The 14464-nt window shown below is 47.1% G+C and overlaps 1 protein-coding gene across 1 annotated transcript in view; it reads left to right on the top strand.

The window, feature by feature from the left end:
• The first annotated feature begins 2080 nt into the window (after nucleotides 1-2080).
• MAL (mal, T cell differentiation protein) overlaps nucleotides 2081-14464 on the top strand; it is a 97349-nt gene continuing 84965 nt past the window's right edge. The window contains exon 1 of the mRNA XM_040429631.1: nucleotides 2081-2223. Coding sequence (XP_040285565.1) covers nucleotides 2119-2223 — 105 coding nt within the window. The 5' untranslated portion in view covers nucleotides 2081-2118. The remainder of the gene's footprint in view (nucleotides 2224-14464) is intronic.

Here is a 14464-nt window from a genome sequence, read left to right as displayed (position 1 = left end):
ACAGACAGTAGAGAGTGAGTGACACTGACACTGTAGTCAGTACTAGAGACTGCGCTGCCGCCGCCTGCCATGCTGCCACTCAGTCAGAGAGTGACACTGTACAGTTACAGTACTAGAGAGTGAGACACTGACAGTTTCAAAACTCACCTCGCCGCCAGCCACCGCACGTCCGCACTGCCACTGCCGCCTGCTTCTGAGTGTGACTTGTCTGACTGGGAGCCGGAGATGCGCGGTAACCACGCCTCCGTCCGGCTCCTCCTCACTTAGTCAGACCCGACATAGACAGACAGCGCTGCGCCGTGCGCACTGCCCCCAGGGCGGGCCCTTAGCCGGGATTTTGAATAGGTGGCGGTGGGGGGGCAATTGCGACCGCTGCGACCCCTGTAGCTACGCCACTGCCGGGCCCCCCTGCCAGCCGGGCCCGGTACAACTGGGCCAGCTGTACTGGCCTATCAGCGGCCCTGTCCACAGCATCCCGCCCCCTTATCAGTAACCCCCACAGCGGCCGCCCTTTTATTAGTGACCTCCACAGTACCCCATCTCCTTAACAGTGATTTCCACAACACCCCGTCCCCTTAACAGTGGCCTCTACAGCAATCTGCCCCTTAACACTCACCTCCATAGCGGACTGTCCCCTTAACTGTGACCTCCACAGCAGCCTGCTCCTAGGGTAGCCAGAGGTCCGGTTTTAGGCCGGACAGTCTGGCTTTCAGACTCCCTGTCCTCTGTCCGGCGCAAGGATGTTCTTTTGAACAGCTCACTCTCAGACAGCAGCACTGTGCTGTCTGGGTGTGAGCTGCAGGGAGAAAGTCTCCCTCCCTCCCATCCCTGCAGCTGACAGAAGTTGATTTTTACCTTCATTTTTTCAATCACCGTCGGCTGCGGAGTGGGAGGGGGCGTGGCTTAGCAGGACCTGGGGGCGGGGTATTTAAGTCTTTTGAGGGTAGACTGAATGGCCACCCTACCTGCCCCTGAACTGTGACCTCCACAGCACTCCGTCCCTTAACAGTGTCATCCACAGCCCCTTTAAAGCTGACCTACAGCAGTGTAGAAAAATGGCTGGGTTGTTATGGAAAGCTGGTGTAAAACTGTGTGTATGTGGAGACTAAGGGCCTGGGAGCTTTTATTGGCTGATAAGGGTCATGTGACCAGGCTTCTATTGGCTAATGCATTTTTGGGGAATATCTCACGGATGTCCTTTTGAACAGCTCACTCTAAGACAGCAGCACTGTGCGGTCTGAGCGTGAGCCGCAGGGAGAAAGTCACCCTCCCTCCCACCCCTGCAGCTGACAAAAGTAGATTTTTACCTTCATTTTTTCAATCTCTGTCGGCTGCGGAGTGGGGGGCGTGGTCTAACTGGATTGGGGCGTGGCTTAGAGGGACCTGGGGCGGGGTTTTTAAGTCTGTCTTTTGAGGGTGGCCTGAATGGCCACCCTACCTGCCCCCTGAACTGTGACCTCCACAGCACTCCGCTCCCTTAACAGTGTCATCCACAGCTCCCTGTCCCTTTAAAGCTGACCTACAGCAGTGAACAAAAATGGCTGGGTAATATCACACTAAAGTTTAGAACTATTCCATCTGAATACATATACTGTATCTATATCTATCTTTCTATCTACACACACACACACACACACACACACACACATTTTGGCTTATTATAACCCTGTAATCATGGTTTATAGGTCCTACGGTACACATCTAATATGATATATCTACAGTATACATTACATGAAAAGTATACCAGGTATAAAGGTAATCTTTCAGTGTGCTATTCCATCTCCAGTACCATGTACAGGTATGTGCAGTGTACTAGGTGATCTGTTGAAGAAGTTCCACAGAGAAGATTTAGCTATCATCTAAACCCAATATTCACCTGTCATCCTGCATAGTTTAGTTACATACTGAGATATCTGTTTCTCCAGTTCTTTATCCCTCACTAGCCTGCAACACCTTTTACAGGTGAGCATGACACAGCTGAGGGAGTGGTAGAGGGTTTACCATCCCTCCAAGGTGGAGTGGGGAGTGAATAAGTAGCTTTTACCTGGCAGAAGTCTCAGCATTATACAGGCAGCCGCTATTCCAGTATTACACAGGCTTGTCACCAGACTTTACACAATGGCAACCACCAATGCACAACCTGTGTATGGAGACGTCTCTCCACTACCATCAGGACTAAAGACTGTGACTACTTTTCCAGATTTCCTCATGCTACTTGAATTTGTAAGTATTAATAATAGAAAGTTGTGCTTTTTATTTTATTTTATATAGTATAGTTATATACATATAGTTTAGACTGGAAGCATTCAGGTAAGGCATCATTTTTTAAAACTTTTTTTTAACTTTCTCTTGATTCTATTTTGCTACTACATACTGTATGTGAATGTATTCATGACAGCACATGACTCTGATCAGCCCAATATGATTCATGAAAACTATTTTGGATTCTCATGGTTCCCATTTTTAAGACTGATGCCCTACCCTAAACAGGGGTCTCAGTGTACGGCCACATGTTCAGGCTTCCTGAAGCAGTTTTGGAAGCCAAAATCAGGAGTGAATTCAAAAACTAAGATTAGTATCTGTCCATACTTCCTCTTCTTTTATGATTCACTCCTGATTTTGGCTTCCAAAACTGCATCAGGAAACCTGACCTTGTGGCCGTACCCTTATGCCTGTTTCTGGATTCGATCTCTGTATGCCACTGTGGATACAATATGCACACCATTGACCTTTTGCAGAATAATTCTGGATTCAGCAGCACATAGTAATAATTGGCTTTTTATAGCTTTACTGCGTAGAGTTTTATTGAACATCTGTACATGTATGGTTATGGGTGTAAATTTAAGGAGATAGGTAATTGCTTTATTTCTTACAAGAATCTGACACCTTTCCCTAAGCCCTATTATCATAAATTAATTTAATAGAGGGGAGTCCTACACTTGGAATACCATCTCTATTAGCCAGTGCAGACACTCTGGAGAACCCATTGATGGGCACCGTGAGGGTACATCCCAAGGTGCGGCTGGCCAAGCTACGTACACCCTTGGCAGCCAATGGCTGCATGATTTTACAGCAAAATCGTGTGGTCATTGGCTGCCTTGGGTGGGAGTGGCTTGACCACACTGTGGGGTTGTTTGCTTCAGCTCCACTGCAGCAGGTGAATTGAGGACTTACCTGATTCTTCACACATCACTTTCAAAACCAGTTCTTCACCCAAAGACCTTTTATCAACCAAAGTTGCCTTGTAGCAGGAGTTGAAAAAAGTAAATGTAATAAAACTCTTCTGAAGTGAAGAAACTTCAAGATTCTCTCCCTTCTTACAACTATACTTTAAGTAGTTTTTCTTTATTATCAAATATTTCTCCAAAGATTGTTCTGTATCAACTGTGTCATGAGAACAGGGAGTCCACCACAACTGACCAATATTTGGCCATACACTACTCACAAAAAGTTAGGGATATTTGGCTTGTGGGGGAAATTTCAGGATGAACCTAAATTGCACTCTAACCTTTACAGATGAACTTAATGTGACCTTCTCTAAACCTTTGAATACACATGTCTAACTGTTCAATGTTTCAGTACGTTTTGCACAACTTGCTGTCCTCTAACAAAGAGCTTAACGGCAAAATTCACAACAGGTGTTTGATCCATGATTCGCCCAATACATTTCCTGGTTCAATTAGAATTAGTATTTAAACAATTGATCAACAGTACCTCGCCATTGTGAGGCTTCAAGCAGAATGTACTCAAACTGAAGAGGCCACTGATCTTAAAGCGTGAGTGTCATAAGGAGGTTGCAACAGAGATACAGAAAGATTGGAGGAGTCACAGAAAGGCATAGAAGTAGGCATCGTTTGGCCGCATCCCCCACTTCATTGTTAACAATGCCCTGCAGAACTGGATGAATGCCACACAACTCCAGGCACATTTAAGGGAGGTGAGAGGCACCCAAGTGTCACGTCAGACCATTCAAAACCATTTACATCAGCATGGTCTGCATGCTAAACGACCTGTAAGGGTACCTGACCACAGGCGTCATCATCTTGCACGGGCCAGGGAGCATCTATGCTGTTCACTGATAAAAGTCGATTCACACTGACCAGAAATGATGGCCGCCAACAATGTTGAAAACGTCAAGGAGAGCGGTATACATCAGCCACTGTTGTCACCAGACGAGCCTTTGGTGGTGGTTATGTTACAGTGTGGGCAGGTGTGTCTAGTCAATACAGAACTGCCCTGCACTTTGTGAATGGTACAGTGACAAGCCCATACCTCTGTAGCCTAGAACCTCAATGACTTGAGGGCCGCCCTTCCAGAAGAGTGGGATGCCAAGCCTCAGCAGACAATAAGTCAACTTGTGAACAGCATGAGACGTCGTTGTCAAGCTGTAATTGATGCCACATGACAACTTTTTGAGACATTAACATTTTTTGTGGGGGTATACCCAACACTGTTGTTGCCTTTTGTTTCAATAAGGCCTCATGTACACGACCGTTGTTTTGGTCAGCAACCGAGCCGTAGTTTTTGCGACTTGGATGCGGACCCATTCACTTCAATGGGGCCGCAGAATATGCGGACAGCACTCCGTGTGCTGTCCGCATCAGTTGCTCCGTTCCGTGGTCCGCAAAAAAAATATAACCTGTCCTATTCTTGTCCATTTTGCGGACAAGAATAGGCAGTTATGTTAATGACTGTCCATGCCGTTCCGCAAACTGCGGAACACACACGGACGCCATCCGTGTTTTGCGGATCCGCAATTTGCGGACCGCAAAACATACAACAGTCGTGTGCATGTAGCCTAAATTGTTTAAGATGAGGAGATCACCATTGCATGCTTCTACTTAAATGCCCTACTTTTATGATATAATATCACTGTAGCATGAACTTTTTACGTTTTCCATAAATTTCACTTGAAAGCCAAATATCCGTAACTTTTTATGAGTAGTGTATGTATTAGATAAATGTTGGCCAAACCCACCAGACGTGAGAAAGATATAAATCAGGCAGTTGGATTGAAATTGACTGATCTTTTTGTTCTCACCAAGATCAGTCAGTGCCTGAAGTGTCAGGCAGTGGCATTCTAGCCTCAACTTGTTCAGGACACATGCATGCTCAGCCAACCTAAGCATGCATGTGTATGGTGGGGTTGGGAGAGATAGCTGTCAGATAATGTGCATGGCTGATGCTGCTTCATTGTGAATTACTGGTCGGTGTGTTTTGGAGAACAGTATGTTTACAATGGCTTATATATTTAGTATAAATTCTAAATAAATTAAATGATTATTCAAGTCTGTATTCTTCAGGATTTATGACACAAATGCTACGTGTGTGTGTGTGTGTGTGTGTGTGTGTGTGAATCCCGCTTGAGGATAATGCAGCAATGCGGAGGACACTTTAGCTGAACTTGCAATTTGACTTTACTCCAGTAGGAGGCGCAGTGTTTAGCAGTTACAGTCACAACCGGGTACAAAGCTCAATGGTTACAGATGAATTATAAGCTTGGTGGTTACTATGAGCTACCAAATAGTCCATCTATGAGAGTAAACAGCTTAATAGTTTCAGTCTTTCAATGAAGGCACACTGTCCTCTGGTTATAAATCTCTTCCTGAAGGCAGTCAGCACACTGGCCACAGTCTCTGCCAAAAACACCTGCCAACAAGATATGGTTCATTGCACGGGTCAGGGCGACGCTATGAAGGGTGTCAGCCACTCTATGTTCTCTGCTACCAATTGTTATCATCCCCTCGACTGCCTTTTACAAGCTCATATTAATCTCCCAAAAACTGAAGAATAACTGACAACCTCCTCATTTACTGATGTCTACTGAACTACTCTTCCCATTATTCACTGATGTGGTAATAAATGGTAGTCTCACAAGCTATAGTAAAAGATCTGTCTGTCTGGAAAATTAACATTTTTGTCAAAGAATCTGGTTCCAGTTTTCTATAAGCATATATTATTCCCGGTATGTCTCTTCCCAATGAGAGAGGTAGAAGAAGGATTGGATGCCTAGAAGAGCTGATATTGGCAGGGTATAGCCATCAGGGTCACTGGCTGATATTAGATTGGTTTGCCATGTATGAAAACTGAGTTAATTTGCCATGAGTGGCGGTAGGGTTGAACGAACACCTGGAAGTTCGGGTTCGCCGGGTTCGGGACCCGAACTTGACTCCGAACCCGAATCCCATTGAAGTCAATGGTGACCCGAACTTTGGGGCACAAAAATGGCTCTAAAAGAGTCATAGAAAGGGTTAGAGGGCTGCAAAAGGAAGCAAAATGGGGGGGAAGAGCAGGACAATTGCCCTGCAAACAAATGTGTATAGGAAAATAATTTTAAAATAACATAGAATTAAAAAAATAAGTAAAAAAATAATGATCTTGAACTAGGAGGCGGAGGTCAAAGTGGAGTAGGAGGTTGAGGAGGTGGTGGACGTGGCGGTGTAGGTGGAAGCGGTGGTGGAGGAGGAGCAGGTAGCCAACACTATTTTAGTATTTTTTTTATTTTTTTATCTTATTTTTTTATTTTTTATAAATTTGAGAAGACACCAAAACATTGGGAAATATAAAAAAGAAAACAAAGAGAAAGTTTGCTGGAGTATAACAATGGCTGGGTGCAGCCGGTATACTTGTCTATTCTGCACAAGGTATGGACAAGTCCTGTGGGATCCATGCCTGGTTCATTTTAATGAACGTGAGCTTGTCCACATTGGCTGTGGACAGGCGGCTGCTCTTGTCTATGATCACCCCTCCTGCCGTGCTGAACACATGTTCGGACAATAAACTGGCCACAGGGCAGGCCAGCACTTCCAAGGCATAAAGTGCAAGCTCAGGCCATCTGCCCAATTTGGAGACCCAGAAGATGAATGGGGCAGACCCATCAGTCAGTACGTGTAGGCGTGTGCACACATACTGCTCCACCATGTTGCTGAAATGCTGCCATCTGCTAAGACTTTCCATATCAGCTGGGGGTGCTGGTTGTTGTGGCGTGCTGATAAAGCTTTTCCACATTTCGGCCATGCTAACCCTTCCTTCTGAGGTGCTGGCGGTGCCCCAGCTGCATTGGCGACTTCTTCTTCCTCCTCCTCTTCCTTCGCCTTGTACTTCCACTGAGCCCCCGGTGTCAGGTGGGAATGCAATCAGCAGCATGTCTACTAGCGTGCGCTTGTACTCGCACATCTTCCTATCATCCAGTGACGGAATTAAGGATGGCACTTTGTACTTGTAGCGGGGATCCAGCAGGGTAGCCACCCAGTAATCAGTACTGGTTAGAATGTGAGCAACTCAGCGATCGTTGAGCAGGCACCGCATCATGTAGTCGCTCATGTGTGCCAGGCTGCCCAGAGACAACGACAAGCTGTGTATTGTCTGTGTCCTCTGTATCCCCCCAGCCACGCTCCAGTGATGCCCATGAGCTGCTTTGGGTGGCACCTGGCTGCGAACACGGTTCCTCCTCCTCATCATCCTCCTCATCCTCCAGAACTCTGCCGTGGCTGGACAATTGTGTACTTGGCCTCTGTTGGTGCAGGAAGTAGGAACCCACTCTCTGAGTCACTTGTGAATGACTGGCCTGATAACCATGGAAATGATCCCTCTTCCTCTTCCTCCTGTGCCACATCCTCTTCCATCATCGCCCGAAGCGTTTTTCAAGGAGACATAGAAGTGGGATAGTAACGCTGAGGACTGCGTCATCGGCACTGGCCATGTTGGTGGAGTACTCGAAACAGCGCAACATGGCACACACGTCCCGCATGGAGGCCCACTCGTTGGTGGTGAAGTGGTGCTGTTCCGCAGAGCGTCTCACCCGTGCGTGCTGCAGCTGAAACTTCACTATCGCCTGCTGCTGCTCGCACAGTCTCTCCAGCATGTGCAAGGTGAAGTTCCACCTTGTGGGCACGTCGCATATGAGGCGGTGAACGGGAAGGCCGAAGTTACACTGCAGCGCAGACAGGCGAGCAGCAGCAGGGTGAGAACGCCGAAAGCGCGCACAAACGGACCGCACTTTCTGCAGCAGCTCTGACATATCGGGGAAATTTCAGAAACCTCTGCACCAGCAAATTCAGCACATGCGCCAGGCAAGGGATGTGCATCAAACCGGCTAGGCCCAGAGATGCTACGAGATTTCGCCCATTATTGCACAGCACCAGGCCGGGCTTGAGGGTCAGTGGCACCAACCACTCATCAGTCTGTTGTTCCATGCCCGTCCACAGCTCCTGCGCGGTGTGGTTTTTTTTCCCCCAAACAGATGAGTTTCAAAACAGCCTGCTGTCGTTTCCCCCTGGCTGTGCTGAAGTTGGTGGTGAAGGTGTTACGCTGACCAGATGAGGAGGCTGTAGAGGAGGAAGCGGAGTAGGAGGAGGAGGCAAAGAGAAACGTCCTGGAATCCTCGGTGGCGGAAGGACATGCACCAAACTGCTATCCGCCTCAGGCCCAGCCGCCACTGCATTTACCCAGTGTGCAGTTAGAGGGATATAACGTCCCTGCCCGTGCTTACTGGTCCACTTATCGGTGGTTATGTGGACCTTGCCACAGATGGCGTTGTGCAGTGCACACCTAATTTTGTCCGCCACTTGGTTGTGCAGGGCGGGGATGGCTTGCCTGGAAAAGTAGTGGCGGCTGGGAACCACGTACTGTGGGACAGCCACCGCCATAAGTTTTTTAAAAGTCTCCGTCTCCACCAGACGGAATGACAGCATTTCAAAGGCCAGGAATTTTTAAATGCTGGCATTCAGGGCCAGGGATTGTGGGTTGGTAGGGGGGTACTTCCTCTTTCTCTCCAGTGTTTGGGAGATGGACAGCTGAACGCTTCCATGGGACATTGTGGAGATGCTTGGTGACGGATGTGGTGGCGTTGCTGCCACATCCTCTGTTTGCGGGGTGGCAGGTGCCACTGTCACTCCAGAGGGGCAGGAAGAGGCCGAGACTGCAGCAGAAGAGGGACCAGAAGGAGCGTGAGATCTTTCGTGGTTTTTGAGGTGTTTACTCCACTGCAGCTAGTGCTTTGCATTTAGATGCCTGGTCATGCAGGTGGTGCTCAGGTTTAGAACAGGCTCTGATTGCACAGTGTGCAAACCACTCGCGTCTTGTCGTCAGCACATTGTCTGCCATGCCAGGGAACTCTTTGGAGCTGGCTTTGTTGTGCTCAGTCCCTGGGTGCGGTGGGCAGTAGCAGGCGTACTAGCTAGGGGACGGCCACTCTGCTTTTGCACACTGCTCCCTCTTTTGCTGTGTGGCTGGCGCTGTGTGACCACCACCTCTTCCTCCGAACTGCACACGTCACTCGCATGACCTTGATTCCATGTGGGGTCTAGGACCTCATCATCCTCCACATCATCTTCCACCCACTCTTCACCCCTGCCCTCTTTGCCGGTCTGCACACTGCAGAAAGCCATAGCAGTTGGCACCTGTGTTTCGTCATCAGAGATGTGCTGCGGTGGTCCTCCTAATTCTTTGAGGTCACCAACTGAACTAACAGACAGATTAACTATATCAATTTCCCTGTCACATATGCAGTGCAGGTGTACTTCACGCAATAAATGGGTATATGACATGCACCTAAGGGCTCGTTCACATGAACGTTTTTTGCGTTCCGTATACGGGCCGTTTTTTGCGTTACGTATACGAAACCATTCATTTCAATGATTCTGCAAAAAAAACTACTTATGCATTCCGTTTCTGTATTTCCGATTTTCCGTTCCGTTGAAAGATAAAATATGTCCTATTATTGCTCGCAAATCACGTTCCGTGGCTCCATTCAAGTCAATGGGTCCGCAAAAAAAAGGAACACATATGGAAATGCATCCGTATGTCTTCTGTATCCATTCCATTTTTGCGGAACCATCTATTGAAAATTTTATGTCCAGCCCAATTTTTTCTATGTAATTACTATATACTGTATATGCCATACGGAAAAACGGACTGGAAAAACGGACCAGAAACGGAAACACAATGGAAACAAAAAACGGAACAACGGATCCGTCAAAAACAGCCCGCAAAACACTGAAAAATACGGTCGTGTGAACGAGCCCTAACTAACAGACAGATTAACTATATCAATTTCCCTGTCACGTATGCAGTGCAGGTGTTCTTCACGCAATAAAGGGGTATATGACGTGCACCTAACAGACGGATTAGCTATTATTTTTGTGTGTCATGGGTACAAAGTACAATGTTGCATTGCACCCACAAAAAAAAAAAAAAAAAAAAGAAATCGCTGTAGGTCACCCACAGAATTAACAGCCAGATTCATGTCTTTCTGTGTCAGGGTTGCAAAGATGGTGTATTGAAGCCACAAAAAAATCGCACTAAGGCCTAGTTCACACGATCGTTTTTTTTGCGAGTGTACGGGCCGTTTTTTTGTGTTCCGTATACAGTCCGTATACGGAACCATTCATTTCAATGGTTCCGCATTAAAAACAGAATGTGTTCCGTAAGCATTCCGTTTCCGTATTTCCGTTCCGTTGAAAGATTGAACATGTCCTATTATTGCCCGCAAATCACGTTCCGTGGCTCCATTCAAGTCAATGGGTCCACAAAAAAAAATGCATCCGTATGTCTTCCGTATCCGTTCCGTTTTTGCGGAACCATCTATTGAAAATGTTATGCCCAGCCCAATTTTTTCTATGTAATTACTGTATACTGTATGTGCCATACTGAAAAACGGAACTCAAAAACGGAACGGATCCGTGAAAAACAGACCGCAAAAAACTATAAAAGCCCTGCAGCCTTTCAACAAGTTTTATTAAATTTGTATTGATGGTAGGATATATGCACTTTGATACTAATATTATAATATGCACTTGACACTTTAAGACACTTCAAGAACAGATCTGGTGTGATGTTGTGAACTGTGGAGTGGGGAGAGTCGTCTGCCCGGTGAGATCACCAAGGATAGATGATGCACCGTCCCGCATGTCTACATCTACCACACACAGACTGATATATACACTCACCTAAAGAATTATTAGGAACACCATACTAATACGGTTTTGGACCCCCTTTTGCCTTCAGAACTGCCTTAATTCTACGTGGCATTGATTCAACAAGGTGCTGATGGCATTCTTTAGAAATGTTGGCCCATATTGATAGGATAGCATCTTGCAGTTGATGGAGATTTGAGGGAGGCACATCCAGGGCACGAAGTTCCCGTTCCACCACATCCCAAAGATGCTCTATTGGGTTGAGATCTGGTGACTGTGGGGGCCATTTTAGTACAGTGAACTCATTGTCATGTTCAAGAAACCAATTTGAAATGATTCGAGCTTTGTGACATGGTGCATTATCCTGCTGGAAGTAGCCATCAGAGGATGGGTACATGGTGGTCATGAAGGGATGGCCATGGTCAGAAACAATGCTCAGGTAGCCCGTGGCATTTAAACGATGCCCAATTGGCACTAAGGGGCCTAAAGTGTGCCCAGAAAACATTCCCCACACCATTACACCACCACCAGCCTGCACAGTGGTAACAAGGCATGATGGATACATGTTCTCATTCTGTTTACGCCAAATTCGGACTCTACCATTTGAATGTCTCAACAGAAATCGAGACTCATCAGACCAGGCAACATTTTTCCAGTCTTCAACAGTCCAATTTTGGTGAGCTTGTGCAAATTGTAGCCTCTTTTTCCTATTTGTAGTGGAGATGAGTGGTACCCGGTGGGGTCTTCTGCTGTTGTAGCCCATCCGCCTCAAGGTTGTGCGTGTTGTGGCTTCACAAATGCTTTGCTGCATACCTCGGTTGTAACGAGTGGTTATTTCAGTCAACGTTGCTCTTCTATCAGCTTGAATCAGTCGGCCCATTCTCCTCTGACCTCTAGCATCCACAAGGCATTTTTGCCCACAGGACTGCCGCATACTGGATGTTTTTCCCTTTTCACACCATTCTTTGTAAACCCTAGAAATGGTTGTGCGTGAAAATCCCAGTAACTGAGCAGATTGTGAAATACTCAGACCGGCCCGTCTGGCACCAACAACCATGCCACGCTCAAAATTGCTTAAATCACCTTTCTTTCCCATTCTGACATTCAGTTTGGAGTTCAGGAGATTGTCTTGACCAGGACCACCCCCCTAAATGCATTGAAGCAACTGCCATGTGATTGGTTGACTAGATAATCGCATTAATGAGAAATAGAACAGGTGTTCCTAATAATTCTTTAGGTGAGTGTACATGTAACTGGTTGGAGGATGCTGTGGCATCTGTTTGTGTGGGGGGGGGGGGGGGGGGGGGTGAGGTGTGCTGTTACAATATCATAATTATTGAAACCTGTAGTATTAGGCTACTTTCACACTAGCGTTCGGGGCTCCGCTTGTGAGTTCCGTTTGAAGGCTCTCACAAGCGGCCCCGAACGGATCCGTACAGCCCCAATGCATTCTGAGTGGATGCGGATCCGCTCAGAATGCATCAGTTTGGCACCGTTTGGCCTCCGCTCCGCTGGCGGACACCCGAACGCAGCTTGCAGCGTTTTCGTGTCCGCCTGGCCGTGCGGAGCCAAACGGATCCGTCCAGACTTACAATGCAAATCAATGGGGACGGATCCGTTTGACGTTGACACAATATGGTGCAATTTCAAACGGATCCGTCCCCCATTGACTTTCAATGTAAAGTCAGGAGTCCCTATTAATATACCATCAGATCGGAGTTTTCTCCAATCCGATGGTATATTTTAACTTGAAGCGTCCCCATCACCATGGGAACGCCTCTATGTTAGAATATACCATCGGATTTGAGTTACATCGTGAAACTCAGATCCGACAGTATATTCTAACACAGAGGCGTTCCCATGGTGATGGGGACGCTTCAAGTTAGAATATACTGAGAACTGTGTACATGACTGCCCCCTGCTGCCTGGCAGATGCTGCCAGGCAGCAGGGGGCAGACCCCCCCCTCCTGTATTTAACTTATTGGTGGCCAGTGCGGGCCCCCCCTCCCTCCCCAGTATTAATTGTAACCAGTGCGGCCCCCCTCCCTCTATATTCATCGGTGGCCAGTGCGGATTCCCAGTATTAAATATGACCAGTGCGGCCTCCCCCTCCCTCCCTCCCCAGTATTAAATATGATCAGTGCGGCCTCCCCCTCCCTCTATATTTATTGGTGGCCAGTGCGGATTCCAAGTATTGTGACCAGTGCGGCCTCCCCTCTCCCCCCCCCTTAATTAAAATCACCCCCCCCCCCCCATCATTGGTGGCAGCGGAGAGTACCAATCGGAGTCCCAGTTTAAATCGCTGGGGCTCCGATCGGTTACCATGGCAGCCAAGACGCTATTGCAGTCTTGGCTGCCATGGTTACTTAGCAATAAATAGAAGCATTATACTTACCTGAAGAGCTGCGATGTCTGTGTCCGGCCGGGAGCTCCTCCTACTGGTAAGTGAAAGGTCTGTGCGGCGCATTGCCTATAGCATAGACCTGTCACTTACCGCACTGGTCACAATACTTGGAATCCGCACTGGCCACCAATAAATATAGAGGGAGGGGGAGGCCGCACTGGTCATATTTAATACTGGGGAGGGAGGGAGGGGGAGGCCGCACTGGTCATATTTAATACTGGGAATCCGCCCTGGCCACCGATGAATATAGAGGGAGGGGGGCCGCACTGGTTACAATTAATACTGGGGAGGGAGGGGGGGCCCGCACTGGCCACCAATAAGTTAAATACAGGAGGGGGGGGGGGGGCTGCCCCCTGCTGCCTGGCAGCATCTGTACACAGTTCTCAGTGTATTCTAACTTGAAGCATCCCCATCACCATGGGAACGCTTCTGTGTTTAGAATATACTGTCGGATCTGAGTTTTCCGAAGTGAAAAATCAGATCTGAAATAAACAGTTATGCAGACGGATCCGTTCTGAACGGATGCAAACGTCTGCATTATAGGAGCGGATCCGTCTGTGCAGACACCAGACGGATCCGCTCCTAACGCAAGTGTGAAAGTAGCCTTAGATATGATATATTCGACTCCAAGTCGATAATTTTGAAACATACATATGTGTACAGCCCCCCTCCTGACACTGCAACTCTGATCTATAGTGCATGGTTATGTATGTATATGATACATGTACACCATGTTGTGCATGTTTGACTCATATGCATACATACTCTTTCTCACAGACACCTATTAATAGACACAATATTGTTGGCACTACATTCATATTGATATGTCTTCATATATGATTATATATATATATAGACTCTTTCTGCACACCCGAATATACAACTATGTAATTATTGGATTGTCATTGCATCATAATGCCAAGATATTTGTGAATGATATCAATATATATGAGTTGACGTCGAAGCGGTCTGAATCTCCGATACCGAAATATCTAGTGACAGTATATGTTGCCCTCTATTTCACTCTATTGGGGGGATAGGAGATTGATGGAAGCAATAGTCATACCAAGATTAGGAAGGATCTCCACCTACCCACATACCTAGTAAATAAACGCAATGATTTCGGTGCGCATCACGAGTCTCA

The sequence above is a fragment of the Bufo bufo genome, chromosome 4 (genome assembly GCF_905171765.1).
Source record: "Bufo bufo chromosome 4, aBufBuf1.1, whole genome shotgun sequence".
NCBI classification, from domain to species: Eukaryota; Metazoa; Chordata; class Amphibia; order Anura; family Bufonidae; genus Bufo; species Bufo bufo.
This window is presented reverse-complemented; position numbering and strand designations above follow the sequence as displayed.